This window comes from Musca vetustissima, unplaced genomic scaffold (assembly GCF_032173495.1).
Source record: "Musca vetustissima isolate MV318-11 ecotype Yass unplaced genomic scaffold, APGP_CSIRO_Mvet_v1 utg5570, whole genome shotgun sequence".
NCBI lineage: Eukaryota > Metazoa > Arthropoda > Insecta > Diptera > Muscidae > Musca > Musca vetustissima.
The window spans coordinates 397,712-415,182 of NW_026882635.1; the positions used below are offsets into that span (position 1 = coordinate 397,712).

The 17,471-nt window shown below is 32.1% G+C and overlaps 1 protein-coding gene across 4 annotated transcripts; it reads right to left on the bottom strand.

The window, feature by feature from the left end:
- Window positions 1-15,163: 15,163 nt before the first annotated feature.
- Window positions 15,164-17,134, bottom strand: LOC133329232 (uncharacterized). 4 transcript variants are annotated; one of them, XM_061537726.1, is made up of 4 exons: window positions 15,969-17,134; window positions 15,700-15,902; window positions 15,489-15,639; window positions 15,164-15,429 (listed from the first exon to the last, which is right to left on the bottom strand). In XM_061537726.1, exons 1-4 carry the CDS (start codon window positions 16,024-16,026, stop codon window positions 15,281-15,283), a joined length of 561 nt encoding a protein of 186 aa, XP_061393710.1. In that variant the 5' UTR covers window positions 16,027-17,134; the 3' UTR covers window positions 15,164-15,280. The 4 variants fall into 4 exon arrangements, 1 of the variants encoding a protein (XP_061393710.1); XR_009754306.1 differs by having other exon boundaries at window positions 15,164-15,902; XR_009754304.1 differs by having other exon boundaries at window positions 15,164-15,639; window positions 15,700-17,134.
- Between the last annotated feature and the right edge of the window lie 337 nt (window positions 17,135-17,471).

Here is a 17,471-nt window from a genome sequence, read left to right on the forward strand (position 1 = left end):
CAATAATAAAATGCATAATGAAAATTTGCTGCTAAACTAGTCATAAAATCAACAGCAACAACTACACTTGATAATATTTATGCAATTGTTTACAATTGTTTTATATATTTGGCAAGTTGTTTTTTATAGTTATTAGGGGAAAAATACGTTTATCATAAATACATAAAGTTAATACTATTGAATTTAATTAATAATAGTTTAAGTAAAATGAAAACATTTCTTTGAATAATATGAAACAAAAGAATAAGAAGATATATATTCTTTAAGATTATTGGAAATACGATGGTTCTGTATTAAGAAAAAAATTCAAATAATAGTTATAATGTAATATTACTTATTGCAAAATCCAAAGCACACAATAAAAGAAAGCTAAACAATTAAGAACACCGGTTTTTGCTGACAAATCATTTATTTTTTTTCTATCTCTCCAATAAAATATTGTGAAATAAGATACAAAGTTAATAAAAAATACTACGATGTGCAAATATAGATGCAATACAGTCACATCAGCACTTAAGTATTTCCTATTAAAACGTAATACAACACCGCACCGACCAACTGACTAGATAGATGACTGTGTCATGACGATATTCGACTAGTCGTCATTGCTAAAAATATTGCAACTAAATAATATACCAAACAATAAATTAATACTTTGAAAATGGAGAAATTAAATTGATATAAACAAAAAATACGTGTTAGTGAAAGTATTTAGGAGGCTAATGGGAGGAATATTTAATTTTAGAATAAATAATAATATATCATTTTTCTAATTCTATTTGAATTTTTAGACTTCATTCACCACCCTCCCCAAAGTGCCATGACATAGCTCTCATATAAAAGTTTCAATTTTTTTTTTTTGATTCGACATAGCCGAAATTTTTTTTAAATTATTACTAAAAATCGTTCTAATATTATTATGCGAGCGGAAAAAGTTTTCCAGCCCACGAATTTGCGTATTAATTTTTATTAGAAAAATTATCATACCATCGAGCCATTACTATGATATGTGACCATATTATAAAGTAATATTGAAATAAATACACTACGTATTAAAGTAAAGACTGTCAAAGCTGTCATTACAAATAAGTATAATATTTTTCCGCCCAACTAACATACACAATAACTAAAGTAATTGAAAAAAAAATTACGCATATTTGCTAAGTCCACAAAAAAAAGAAAGAACCAGAAAATAAAAACAAACAAATAAAAACCTGAACTAAAAGAAATGACGTTTTACATATTGGAAAAATTAAAAATAAATACACAAATAGCCAGTCAGACACAACAAATGCGCGTAATGCACACAATTTTCCAAAAAAAGCTCACGTTTATTTATGCTGATTATCTTTCGCACGCAATCTGAAACCACAACAACAACAAAACTACTAGTAAACGCACACACACTCACGCAACATTTTTTTTACGGGGTTGAGTTACATTTAATGAGTTTTTAAGTGTGTGTTTTTGCAGTACAAGAATTTATTTAGTTTTTGTGTGTGTGTGTTTGTCCACAAAAGTAATACATATTGATTTAATATTGTACTGATTTCGTGATAATTTTGGGTAGGTATTTATTTAAGTGACTATGACTAGGGTGGAACAGGATATGTGTAATATGCCGCCTGTCAAAGGAAGCAAATAACTTAACTGTGATTAAATATTGTGTAATTATTGGTAAAAAAAAATAATGTGTGCGAGTGTATTTTTTTATTTGATAAGTGGTGGAGAGATTTTAATGATAAATTTTTGGTGGGTTTGAAAAAATATATGACGTTGCAAATATGTGGTATTTATCAGTAAATCTATAATCCAATTGGGTATTTAGTTCGAATTCAGAAATTCCTGATGTAAAAGAAGAAGAAGCAAAAAAGTCTTTGAATTCGATCGGGCCGAATATTTTTACAGCCACCATCATAAGGTGGACATTTAGAATATATGTAATCGTTGGGGATATTCATAAATAGCGGCCTATATCATATTAATTTTTTGGATGAGAAGACTTAACACCCAATGATAACTAAATTAGACCAACTTCAAGGTACGTCTGTGCAAAATCTTATCTTTATATCCCAATTCTTTTGGAAGTTAGCGTAATTTCAACAGATGAAATCTAAACTACGGTGTAGACTATATAATAACCTATACACATGAAAGACAACTCAAATATTTTTTATAGCATACACAACTATGTTGTAAGGGGTTTTATACGTTTATGTGGCCCAAACTATTCGTAACGCCAATTCCAGCCACCCGTCATCTGATTGTCATCGAAAATTATAGACGTTGTCCTTGACCATAACCTGAAATTTCTTTGCTATCAACGGTACATTTCCGCCATCTAGTGTGATAATGGTAATACTAAACCATATAAGAATAAATAGACCGCGATAAATTTTCAGTATAACTCTCGCATCCGAGTGCGTCCATCAATATAATGGTTATCCTCTTGAATATACAGTGAAATCTTGATAATGTGAACTAATTAATGTCGGGATAGTTCATATTTTCAAATTTGTTCACAATTCGCCCTAATTCCCTGATCGAGAGTTCACTGTACTATCAACTTCTCGGATCTACATCCTTCAGGCTATAATATATACACCATAGTATGCAAATTTTGCCATTTTTTATACAAAAGTCCGGGCCATTTGACCTGCTAAATATTGACCGATCGTCACCAATACAGTCGTGATTTTCTCCATGGTCAGACCAATTTCTCTGTGTAATATTTCGTAATGTTCGGGTCATAATAAACCGATCCTACATGTAAAATTTCGTGTCGATTGGTTCACAACTGTGGCCTGTATCGAGTTTACAGATGGCTAATATATGACCATCAGTATACCAGAAGGTAGGTCTGATACAAATATTTCGCGGCGTTACAAACTCTCGGTACACCGATCGTCATATCTCGACCAGCTTAGTTGATCTAGTGTGTACGTCCGTCGATAATAATTTGTAAATTTGTCCGCCCACCGCCCAAATATACTACTCAGCTTAGTGGTTTATTTTACCATGGATAACAAAATTAAGGTCAATCGGACAAAATTATATATGCGAGCCGATTTTAAACAAATATTACTCACGTCATTCGTTATGCTACAGCCCGCTGTGCAGAATTCCATGCCAATTGGACAAACGTGGGATATTTGTTGCAAAATTTCCATGAAATCGGTCGAAAATATATACAGGAGATATAGCAAAATTTTAAACGAAAATACATTGGTTATTTGGGCATTATTTGGATGAAATCGATCAAAAATATATGGGAGCTGTAAATAAATCTTAACCGATTTAAACTGAACTTAACACAGGCATGAGATGCCATTGTTGTAAAATATATATGGAAGCTATATCAACTATCTTAACCGATTTTCTTCAATTTCGTCCCTGTGCCAAATAAATGAGTTATGCCAAATTTCAAACTATTCGGATAAAAAATGAGAAATGTACCTGTTTTGTAATAATACATTGACTGGCGGATCGACAGCGACAGTGATTCTAAGTATATCTGTAACGGTAATCATGCGTCTATCCTGTTTTCTATTGGATGTCGTAACCAAATGCACAACAAACCTAATAGCCTGTACCACCGTGACGTGTAGGGTATACCAATTGATTAAGGTTCCTTGCTTTATTATAATACGGTTTAATCCTATCTATGATATGACTATAAAGATTGATTGATTAGCAATGTGGAATAGTTATTAAAATTTTTTCTTTCTTTTGTTCTCTATTTATATTTTCCTTAATCCTTTCTAACAATAGAATTTGTTATGCATAATTTTCTATAGCACATTTTCCTTTCTCTTTTCTTTTGTCTCGATCTCAAGGCTTTAATTTTCTTAATTTGCTTGTCTATCGCAGTGTACAGCATCTTAAGTATGCTCAGGCTGATGTTGCTGCTCCCAAGCTCCCGGTTACATAGGAAAATATTGTCTTTTAATTAGTTCCAGAGTACTATGGCATATTAAAGTTTTCTTCATTGTTATTACTTTCTCTTTCCACTCTATCTCTCTCTTTTTCGCTCTTTATCTAAACGCAATGACCATGTTCTTATTGCGGCTTTTGTTGTTGTTGTTGTGTGATTACCGTTTACATTCTTTGGTGGCATTTCCGGAGGCCCTGTAATTAGTAAATGGATTGCAACTTACTTGGAAGAGAAGTCCAAAGTATTTGCCGTTGTTGGACAATGGTTAAAGTTCTTAAAACTTCTAGGCAATTAAGATAATTTTAAAATTATTTAGAAAAAATAAACTCGTATACTCTTTTTGAACAATGGGAAAATTTAATTGACATAGAAAGTGAAAAAAAAAAAATTTAAAAATAAATAATAGGTCTATGTTTGGTATAGCAACCACATATAGAAATACAGCCACATTTTTAGTATTTCAAGATCTAGGGTAGTAATTTTGCATTAAAAGATTTTCATTTCTTTATCAAAATTATTAATATTGTAGAACTTAATACAGTTAAGCCCACAAAACCAAACAACACCACAAAACACAAAAAATACCACCCAGTAAATTTACTTAAATCCAACTGAAATTCAATTTGGGTTTCATTACATTTCAGTAAACATGATTTTTTTTTTTTGTGTTGTTGCAATCGACATCCACATTAACACTCCACATTGTCAGTATTTGTTGCTGTGTGACAGCTGGCAAAAAATATGCCACAAAAAATGGAAAACTAACAACAAAAAAAAACAATTTTGCTGACGCCATACATCCAACATTATGTGGTAATTTGAACAGATATTTATGTGCCACACAATCCGAACATATCATAGTAATAAAAATATGATAATCATATTTTACTTTTTTGTGGTAGAATAAAAAATTATTTTTTTAATATACAAGACGGCAAAAAAGGGTGCACAATTTTCAAAGTGATAATAAATAAAAGAAATTTTGAATATAAGGAAAATATATTAGGTCTTGGAAAATATTTTGAAAAAAAGATAAACTGAAGAGGTTTCCAGAATAGATTTAAGGAAACCACCCATTTTCGATTTCAAATTTTTATGATTTATATGATTGCACATTTGGAACTTTGTATATAAGTACTTAAAGACTAAAAGGATAAGAAAAAAGCATTTTTTTTGACCAAAAACCAAGCAAGTATGTTTTTTTTTAATTACCGATTACATTTATCTTAGTTCTTATGATAGCTATGTAGGTCCAGAATAACGTGTTTGGAATTTAGAACGGATTAAAATATTTGTTTTTGTGTCATTTTGCCAGTCATTCGTAATAAAACGAGAAAAACGCATTTAAAGTTAGAGAAGCACTTCTTCCGTCGTTTGATACTGGTACAATAAATCGGCTATATTTTCAGGAGTTTTTGTCAAATTAAAAAAAAAAAAAAAGATTTTTTTGAAACCGAGAATGGGTGGTCTCCTCTAATGGAAATCTTTTAATAATAATAATAATAAGAGGGTTTTCGTCAAGAGTTGTTATTTTGAATTACCCGATATTCCGGTAACTGTCACATTTCAATTTTTACTCTTTGACATTTGATAAGTAAAGAGTGGGACTTTACTAAAAATGGGTCGATACATGCTTCATCACCGCTCATCAACAACCACTACGTGTCATTGCTGTTTAGGTCATCGATTCGAAATTCAGTAAAAAATCTTCCAAACAGATTAAGCCCATTTCCACACCTCCATATCTAACAACGCATCTGGGACTCAAAAAATCCATTGTTGATAAGCCTCTTCATTCTCAATAGTTGGTGTGGTTTATGCTACGCTGGGGTCTATCAAAGGATGTTCAATGATTTTTCATGATCGTAGTTAGATGGTATTGTTCTGGACAACATTTACTTTCCAACTCAAGCAAGGAAACGTATTACCTCTCGAAGATGTGATCACAATTGGCCATCGGGATTTTGTGATTTAAAACCTTGCGACCTGCAAAGGTCACAAACCCTTTAAAATAACAGCCTATGACCAAAAAATATTTGAAACCAGTGAGCGGGCCGACCATACGATGCTCTACACAATTATTACTGAGCTTCAAGTTTCTGCTTATCAATTTTCAGTGTCTGGGTAATATTAGGTTGGGGAAAAAGAAATCCATTATTTTTATGTGAACTATAGGACTTTACTTAACATGCTTCGGAATGTCCGATTTGGGCCAAATATGTAATTTTTGTTGATTTGTTGCCATTTTAAGGTAATTTCATAATGGCTCTCTCATAGAAGTCCTGCTCTCTATTTGCAAAAAACTCTAGTAGTCGATTTTCACAATCCTCCCTAGATACCAATTTTTTATCATTAAAGAAATTTTGCAATGCAAGAAAAATAATATAATCGCTTTGTGCCAAGTCCGGACTGTATGGCGGATGCATTAAAACTTCCCAACCAAGCTCCCGAAGTTTCTAGCGTGTCACTGTAGATGTGTGTGGACTAGAGATGTCCTGATGGAACATGACACCTCTCATATTGGCCAATTCTGGCCGTTTTTGGTCAATTACTCTTTTCAAACGGTCCAGTTGTTGACAGTAAAGATCAAGATAAAAAATTACAATACGAGTGTGTATTTTTATTTCAATATTTCTCTGTTTACATCGAAGTCTTAAGGAGTCCGCTTGAGAAAAAAAAAAACGCCCGCATGCGTATCACATGGCACAAGGCGACAAATATGGCAAACAAGTTCGACAAAATAACTTATATAAATTATAGTAATTTAGTTACGCCTACTGCCCAAAGCCAGCAGCAGCAGCTTTTTGCAAACAAAATACTGAACTTAGAGAAAAACAAAAATTTAAGTAAACAAATTGTTTATGGCCTGCATTAACATTTTTATTTTATTTTTTGCTTATGGTCTTATCATATTTTGTGGAATCTTAGGAGTGAAAAAAATTTGTTGTTGTGGTTTTTGCATAGAAAAATCAAAACATATGGTCAAATAATATGCGGTGTAGTTGTTATTGTTATTTTGTTCAAGAATTTTAATGCGATTGGAAATCAAAGGCAACTCAACACAAGTGGCTCAAAACTTCAACAATGTTTATGTTGTCACATATCAAAAAATTAAATAAATAAAAAGAAACTGGTTACAATTTTAATAATGATTTGATTTTTAAGAAATATAGTCATTTGCAAAAACATTTGGTTAATTCAGCTGGGGGAATAGTTAAAAAAAATTAAAAAAAATAATACTAATAATTGTTCTACACCAAGAAACTCAAACTTACATTTTTGGGTTTGGATATTGCAATCATTGTTAGCAGTGGTATGATTGATATTATCTAATAACGGTTATAACATCCAACTATCCTGAAATAACACATAAATATTCGCCGCTTTGTTGTCGATTTGAAAATTGTAATCGAAATACATACAAGTGACAATTATGGGCGAATTTGGCATGAGGTTAGGGTTTTGGCCAAAGGAATTCCGATATAATTTTAAGGATGATCGGTAAATATTAAGGTGACGAAAGGGCCATAAACCAAATTTATTTACTCTATAGGGCAGAATTGTGATACAAACGACAGCAGCGTGGTCGTTAGCTATAAAGTCAGTCAATTCTCCGAAGACTGGTTGAAAAGTGAATATGTCCACCCTGAACTAGCCAAAATATGTGCAACGGTGCAGATACTTCCAGTTGCAAAATATGAAAATCGAACATTATATGAGAAATCTTTTCGACCCATACCTATATGATTTTTTAGGAAAGATATCGTAGATCCCATCAACTTGCTGCATAATTACCTTAAGTAAGATAAAATTTCCAAGCAGAGGCAACATAATTGTCCATTGAACTTGACGAGCTTCGTTTTCTCTGAAAAACCAAAGGTTAGAAAATTTAATGAATATTTTCATAATTTCATTGATAATTTATGAACGGCACAATTTTTTCCAAAAATGTAAAAATTTCATTAATATCGCAAATATTTTCATACTTCGTTCTACTTTCCCACTATTTGGGCTCATTTTTCCTCTCTCTCTCTCTTTGGTTTGTTTTGTTTTTGTATTTCAACCGAGGAAAAAACACCACAACCACCATTCATTGTTCGGCTGTGTTTTGTTTTGGTATCGTTCTCCGCCTCTCCCCTTACTTGGTGTTTTTTTACAACCGTTTATTTTACTACTGTTTCAGTTGTTCACAACAGCCGACTTTTCCAATCACTTGATTGTGATTAGTTTTGCATTCCATTTTTTCTTTATTTCAGACACTGGCGTCTGGATTATTGTTACAAAATTCGCATATGTATTTTCTAAATTATTTCGATAAAAATACTAAATACAATATATCAAACATGTGTTGATACGAACAACAAGTCCAAACGAATGTTATACATTGTATATGGTTGCTCTAATAACGCAGTTTAAAACTCAGAAATCCCGACATTGCCAACACTTTCTGAACACTATTCATATAATATACAAATTTTTTGTGTAAACGAAAATGTGGCAAGATCACCTGGAGCAAAGCAAGATGTTTCCAGGACGACAGGGGAGCTGTGCTACATCGTATACAAGCACTCCCAGCCATGGAGATATCGCTACAATTTACGAAGGGAAATGTTGAAGCTGTCATCAAGAGCACTAAGTCACGGACGGAATTTCTATGTTAATGTTCAAGAAATCTACTGGATGAACCCGGATTCGAGTACTTAACACCAGTCTTAAATTTGTCGTTAGTCAATCTGAACCCTGATAAATAGGCCACTTGGTCAACTCATGTGGATGAACACTCAGACGTGCCAAAATTACACTCTGAGAACTGCAACAAGATGTCTTCTCATGACACCAGTGGACTATTTTAATGAAGAGACGAAGGTCTTACCCGTCCACCGTTCCAACCAAATGTTGTTGAGGCAGTAACAGGTAAGATCATATTGGATGTGAATTTTGGTTCAATACATGTCCCTATGGAAGCAGCACATACAGGTAGGAATCCTCCTAAATTTGGATACAGAAAAGCCAGAAACAGACAACACATAACATAACCTTCTTGAAATTCCGTTGATACAGCAACAACTAGATACAATTCTATTAGTGGAATAGTAGAATATTTAGCCGAACTTTTTGTGTTTCTGTTCTCTTAAGATATCACTGGAATACAAGTAAGAAATCGGGATTTTTTTTGGCCAAGGATCGGCAATTTTTTCTAAATTGAAAAGGACGATGGAAGCATTTGAATGCCGATTTCTTGTCTTCTTATGAGCGACATTTTTGTAGAATAACTCGTCTTAAGGTATTAAGTTTTCGGTTCAGAACATAAACATAAGTACTCAAAATAGAAGGAGGATATGGACTATAAAACTATTCCTCATTCAATTTGACTGAAGACACGTGGCCTCAAAATATCCTGCAATAAGCATTTTTTCGAAAACGTTAAAATATCCCCTATACAGCGTAGCTGTATATACCAAAAACTCGATCGATGGGTATGATCTAATCAGACACACAATTCAATTTAGAAGAGGTTTACAAACCTCCATCAAATTTTTCCGATTAAATATTACTTATTCCGCCCAGCTGCTTATGCCAAAATATCAGTCAAGCTGTTAACAAAAAGTATAATGCCAATTTAAAAATATTAATGTTATTGCTCTTAATTCAGCTATATTTTTTGAGATAATCTTTCGCACAATTATTATTATTTTTTTTTTTTTTTGAATTTTTTTAACTCCAGGGAATTTGCTGTGCAGTTAAGGCTTTAATGGCAATCAAACAATCAAAAATGTGAATTTATATACATATCTCAAATATTTATTTCGTTTGCATATATAAATTTATGAAAATTTAGATTTGTTGAATGTTATTTGGCAATGAGAGTGTGTGTGTGCATGTGTGAATTTGCAGAGAACATCTGTGAAATCGTAAATTGTTGGCTTCAAAAAAAAAAAAAAAAATAAATAACTGGAAGCTAAAACTGAAAGCAAAATCACATAACAATCAGAGGTGGGGAGTTTGCAACAAATCTAAAACTCACTATAGAATATATGTATATATATACATGCATACTAAAGCATGTGTGTATGTTTGCATGTTGTTTTTCATTCTCAACACACACATGTATATGTATATCCCGAATTATTAGATTATTATATATGTATTTTGAACGCCTATTTTTGTATGTGACAGGACTTTAAGCCATCATAAAAATTCGTAAATACGTACGTATGTGTATATGAAAGAGAATTACATTTATTTTTGTGTATGGCTTACATTTCCACTGATGACTTCTTGATATCGTCATTACAATATTCGTATGTGTCCCTTTGGTGTATGTAGTGTATGATGGTAGGTGGTATATGTGCGTGATTGTAATATCTCACGACTCCATACATAAAAATAAATAAACACATATAAATATGTATGTATGTATATATGTTTCAATGCATGCATCTGAGGCATTTCGTAGGTGTGTGTTTACATGTTTGTTTGTTAACACATTCTTTGAATGGCGTTTGCCGCTCCTGCTGTTCCATGCGAGACCGGGTGTCTGTTCAAAAATTACCAGCAACGATAAGTAATTTACGTGATTTGCATTTAAATATAAATCGTTGATATGTTGTTGAATGGTGTTTTTTTTTTGTTTTTGGCAAAAAGGAATATTGTTGTTGTTGTGAATTTCGTTATGTTGAATTGAATGTTTAAAGAAGTCGTCTGAAATGGCATAACGACAAAATCGGTTGGCATGTCATATTTTAATTCAACTAAAATAACTGATCAGATGGTATATCATCAGAAATGGATAACATCTTTGTGCTATTGTTGTTTAAATGTATGCAATTTAAGTAAGAAATCAAAAGTACTTAACTAATAAAATTGTCTTTATCTACAAAAAAGGTGATTTTTGATGTCGGATTTTATGAAAATGTCTCAAGAATGACACTACGTCTAACCAATTGACATGAAATTTCGCATGGGGAGTTCTATGTGGCACAAGTGATGAGTTTGATTTTTTTAATAGATATCCCATATATATTTTCGTCCGAAATATTGTAGACGTTGCACCAATTGACACGAAATATTGAATATAGTTCGAAAGTAATTATAGAATGAAGTGTGTCAAGTGTTATTAAAATCGATGCAAATATCACCCATCATTCAGTATGCCTTACAATAGGATGCTTAGGGCACCTTATATATGTATCTAATGTGTTGCAAGATTCGAATGTGATTCTTGCCCTTCAGATAATTTTCGTAATTTCAATAGATAATTTTAAATATGTTAATATTCAAAGTGGGGGGTAATTACTGATTAAAAAAAAATCTGTAAATTATACCATTTGGCTTTTCAACAAAACACAACTGAAATTACTTTTATTTTCTTCTTCTTATTCCATTTCATTTGAGTCAGTTAAAAATGAAATAATCCATTACAGATTGAATCTTCTTCAATTAAATTACATGTCTTACATTTTAAGTGGATAGTATAAATATGTCTGTGGACTTTGCTGTATATCTGTCTCTCTGTCAACTCTTTTCCCTAGCACAATATTATCTTGAAATCAAATACAATAATAAATCTTATATTATAAATTCAACAAATTGTGATAAAAATTAAATGAATATTTTATTGCAAAGTAAATTTAGTTGCTGGCGATTCTTTACAACAACATTTTAGAGTGAATTAAAATCTTTGTCATAAATTTATAGCAGATAATATTATTAACATTGTCACAGTTCTACATGTTGTAATGGCATTAATTGATATACAAGCATGTCTAGAAATTTTTATAACTACGTAAAGAAAAGTAAATTGTTGTTAAACAAGAATCTTAGGTCATAAATAAATTATATTTTATATTAGATTACAATTATGTAAGTATAAGAAATATAATATAAAATGTGGAAAATAGAAATAGAAAGGTATTAAAGGTATTCTCGGAGGGCGAGAAGTATATTTGCGAAAATTTTTTAATATAGGTTCATGTTCTGGCATTGTCTACATATACACCAAAAAACGTTAATGAATATTTTCATAATCTCACTCATAGTTAATTTTTCCATATTGTACATGTACCTTGCTTTGAATAAGAAAAAATTCTTATAACCATGAGAAAGCGACTATTTTTTTCCAAAATATGTAAACATTTCGTTAATATCACAATAATTTTCCTACTTCGTTCTACTTTACCACTATTTGCGCTCATTTGTCTCTCTCTCTCTCTTTCTCTTTGACAAAACAAATATAATCCTCCCAAGCACTCACTCGATTGTGGCTATTTTTGCAATTCCATTGTTTCTTTATTTCACACACTCTTACCGACTTCTGCATTGTTACAAAATTCGCATATGTATTTTCCAAATTATTTCGATAAAAATTCTAAATACAATATAGCAAACAAGTGTTGATCGGTGGTTCTTCACCCTTATTTAAAGTAAACATCCCATTTTTGGTATTTTTAAAGTCCTTGTCATATTTTCCAACAAATTGGACTGTAATTTAGTGTTCCGGAAACTTGGAGGGTGAAAAAAGTATTCAAAAAATGTATTACATTCTTGAGGTCAGAGGAAAAAAATTGTTAGTCTCATTTTAGGCATTTTTTTTTTAAATTGAAATAACTGTAATTTAGCATTATGAGTACTCGGTGGATAGAAACATTCTTCTGCAAAAATGTTCAATATAGGTAAGCCCTAGGTATAGCCCTCATATAACCGTCCCATTTTTGGTATTTTGAAGATCCTGGCAATTGTTTCCAACAAATTGGGCTGTAATTTAGTGTTCCAGGTACTTGTAGGGTGAAACAAATATATTTCCTGCTTTCAACAGATGTTGGCATAGCCTATGTATAATGGCTCCGCAACATTTCCAACTAAAATAGCTGTAATATAGCATTCTGACTAGTTGATGGGTAGAGAGACTTCTTCACAAAAATATTCAAAATAGTCGAGAATGTTTCAATCCCCGTTTTTGATATTTTGAAGGTCCTGGTTATATCTTCCAACAGAAGGGCATGTAATTTTATCTGATATTATCTGAAAAGCACCATTTCCCACATCTTGGGGTCGGAAACATCAAGCAAGGAACGCCCCAGAAATATGAATGTGAGTGTTTGGTGCGGTTTATAGTCCGGCGGGGGTTATTGAACCTTATTTTCTGGACAATGAGCTTGGATTATCAACATCATATCATTGCTGAATGGATACTTGAAAAGCATGAACATTTTCAAAATTCCATTGAAAGATTATATTGACTGATTAGTACAAATTTGAATCTAAATAACAAAATAATAATTTTTAATAGTCTCAATTGGTAATGGTCTGGGAAAGGGTTTCTTTCAAACAAGTCGACGCTACGTGCAACGCCATCAACGAAACCATTGCCAGTTAACAAGAAAGTTTACAGGCGGTGTTATCTCTCGAAGAGGTAAATAAAATTGGCCAAGATCCCTCTTAGCAGTTAAGACCTTGAGACGTCTTCCCTTGGGCCCAGTGAAATAATTTGTCTCAAAGAAGAGACTACGATATGCCAAATTATCTTGTGTGTGGAACCGCAAGATTAATAATCTTCTTGAAAAGAATATGATCCTGTAAGGCTGCTAGTGGTGGCCTTTTGCTGATATTGCATATTAGGAAATAAAAATCCGATAATTTGTAACACCTCTTATGGGCAAACCATACGATTTATAAGTAAAGATTCGGGTTCTCAATTGGTTTCAGATGAGATGTACAATTTCTTTATAAGTTTGACCCTTTGCGTGGGAGGTACCAGAAGAAGTGGATCAGTATCTCTATTTGTGAACTTGATTTAGGTTGGGTAAGAATAATACGAGGTACAATTTTTCGATAAACTGTATTAAAATTATTTGAAATGTATTTGGTCTGCAGCCTCAAGTTTCTTTGGACGAAATCCGAACCGATATTTCGATGAGACTCATTTTTTATTGTAACAAAGTGCATAAGACGCTAATTTGCCTCAAAGCCGAGGATATAAAAATGTAATTTTCAGTGGGCCTGTTATTTATTTTTCATGTAAAAAACAATTTTTCATGTATTTATTCAGTCTGGAAAAAAATTTCTTAAATTCATTGAATTCATCAAGTTCAAAATGTTTTGTTTTTTTACATTGTCTTACAAGAAACTAAAGAAATTTTGATGTTTTCATTGAAGAATGAAAATAAATGCATTGTAATGGAAATAATTAAATAATTTTCATGTCACTGCGTAATATTTAAGATGTTTGCAGAGAGTAGGAGTAGTATCGAAATACTTCAACATCAGACATATTCTTACAATCCGACCTATTCTCTTCTCTCTTCCCCATATACTCTCTTTCCATTCAACACTTACAGCCTGTTTTTCTATTTCGAACGAAAATCAATGCGAAAGAAAGTAACTCACTCACTTTCGTTTAAAAAAGCGTTCATGTATTTCGAAAGCTACCCTGCAGCGAGCAGCTTTAGTAAAATTGTAGTGTTTTACTGGTGACATTGTCGCTAGTACTAGTGAAAAAGTATACCACAACCAATGTAATTTCCTATGGACATTTAACATAGGCTTGTCATAGGAGAAGTACCAGTAGACCTTGACTATATTGACTAAGTAGTTCTTTTGGGACTATATGGTGACATTTGAACCAAATAGTCACTAGAAAAAGATTATATCTTTTGAGATTATGTGATGACGTGTATACCAAATAATCACTACATTATATTGGGTTTCCTGAGCTATATGTAGACATTTGAACCAAATAATCACTAGAAAAAGATTAGATCTTTCTAACCAAATAATCACTAGAAAAAGAAGATCTTTTAAGTTTATATGGTGACGTTTGAACCAAATAATCACTGCATTTTATTGGGTATCCTGAGCTATATGTAGACATTTGAACCAAATAATCACTAGAAAAAGATTAGATCTTTTAAGTTTATATGGTGACGTTTGAACCAAATAATCACTGCATTTTATTGGGTATCCTGAGCTATATGTAGACATTTGAACCAAATAAACACTAGAAGACCATTAGTCCTTTCGAGATCATATGGAGGCATTCGAACCAAATAGTCATTTGAGATTTTTAGGAAAATGCTTGTAATAGAATAAGTATTTAACAACGTTACATTTTTAACGCAGTTATTAAGTAACAAAAACAAAAGTAAAGCACAGTTCAATCTACACACAATATATTTAATTAATCTAAAACAGTCTGCGAATTTTAGGCAAGGTAATAAATTAAGAAATGGATTACATATATAGCTCACTTTTTTCAAGGCTGGCCAAACCTTGTCTTATTTTTAATAAAACTGAATAGTGTTAGAACTAGGATTTTAAAATTATATAGTATAACATAAAAACATTCAGTTAAATTTGTGGTTCTTCATCATTTTCATCTTGTTCCTTTTCTTCGGTGCGCCTGCTTCGTTTGTTGATCTTAAAATACTTTTTCTTTTGGCGTTGGAACGCTGCTCGTAAAGTCTTGTCAGGTAATTTATTAAATGTTGATATAACTTCTGTTTTATAAACTATATTTTAGCATTACTTATTTGAAACAAAAACAAACACGTTTTACCTATTATGGCGGCAAGTACATTACCAAAATCTCGTAGACCTTTTTTCCCGAAAGTTCCGTCAACATTAAAATCCATAATAATATTTCTTCCAAATACTTTATGCAAATTACGTTCAGCGTTACCTGCAATGAGATTTTTCATTTGTCGAGTCTGCAATTGTAAAAATTGTTTTAGTTATGAATTTGTTATTCCCAAAACGCAGATACGTACATATAGATCTGCTTGTGTTGCGAGAATTCGATCAAATTCTCGAAGTTTTTCTTCCGATTCAATTGGAAAAATTGTCATAATATTGTCCACAAATGCGTTCTGAGAAATAACACGATCCAGTAAAACTTTATGCTCCGCCAAAATATCAATAATCGTGTCTAGTTTTCTGGCATTTTCTTGGCAGGAAGAACATTTTGCATTAGCTATCAAAAATATGAACTCAATTTTGTTATACTGTTAAAAATTTAGTGATAATCTTTGGAGATTACCTTGTGGAGCAAAATATTTCATTTTTCCTTTGGAAGGGTTGGCATTTTCGTTCGACATGTTTATGTGCGGGAGTTGTGTACTTAGGAGGTAAAAATTTGTGCTTGATATTTCTCTGGAAAGCAGGAATGTAAAATGGGCACGATTACAAAATCAGAATCAATTGGCAAGCATACAAATTTGAACTGAATGTCTTTAATACAAAATGTCTCTTTTTCCCCTAGAGTCAGATTCGTTTTGAAAATACCAATCTCACAAGAATTCACCGGTTCTTCGTAGAAACTTTCTAATGCCAAAATTCGACTGCCTTCAATATATATTTCGCCCTTTTTCTTTATATTATCAATTTTTATTGGAATGCATGAATTCACCGCGCAAATATTATCTGGTTCTTTGCAGGATATGTAGCAATCATTTACAAAAGCTCCAACGATAACACCTTTTTCATATTTTAACCCATCCTGAATAGTGTTGACAATCATGCAATTTTTTTCCTTTTGAATAATTTGTTGAAAGATATGTGATGGTTTTCGAACATGTTTTTTCAGTGTTTGCAGTTTATTTTCAAATGCATATGCAGAAAACGAAATAAGGGGACCATACTTTTCTGCGCAAGAAGCCAAATGAAGCAGATTATGAACGTTAAAAGAAATGCTGTTCGAACCAAATACAGTTGAGAAGTTCTCGACAAATAATTGAAGCAAATTATTAGCTTGAACAATATTTTGATCCATATGTCGTGCATTGTTAAGAAGTCGATAAGCACAATGTAAAGTTAAAAATTCATAATAAATATCTTCGTGTACATTATTATAAAGAGCAATAATTCCTGTATAAGCAAGGAACTGGTGAAATTCAGTCGCTTTCCAATGACAAAGATCATCTAAAGGCCTGGGTTTTCTTGGGAATTCCCTTGGAATGTATTTTTTAAATTTCACCAATTCAGAAGATATTTTTGAAATATTTTGTTTTGAGGTTTTCTTTTCAGTTTTATTATGCATTATTCTGGTTAGCATTTTTTTGGTGACTCCGAGGTCAATGAGATGCATGCTATCTAAAGGAGTCTGATTTATCATACCAAATCCAATTTCTTCGAGAGGAGTTTTTTCTTCTTTGAACATTTGGGAATGGTGGCATGGATACTTTCGCACAGCAAAGTCCTCATCGGAGATTAGGCTTTTGCTGGTGCGTCACATATTAAGCAACGAAACTTCAATTTTAAATGTTTTTGTTGTATGATAAACTGACCTTTTAGTAGAATCACTTCATCAATGAAGTCTTTCAAATACACATTCACACTACCCGGCTTGGTGTTTCCCAAGTATAATCCAACAACAAACGGTTTTGTTTTCTCCTGAATATTAACGATTCTGCAAAGGATTGGCCACAATTGCACACGAGAGCTTTTGAACAGTGGAATTCCATCGATATTTATATCTAGTTCGACTTCCTCATACTTTTCCAAAATGTGACCAACTTTTCGTAGTTGTGTTTCTATGCCAATA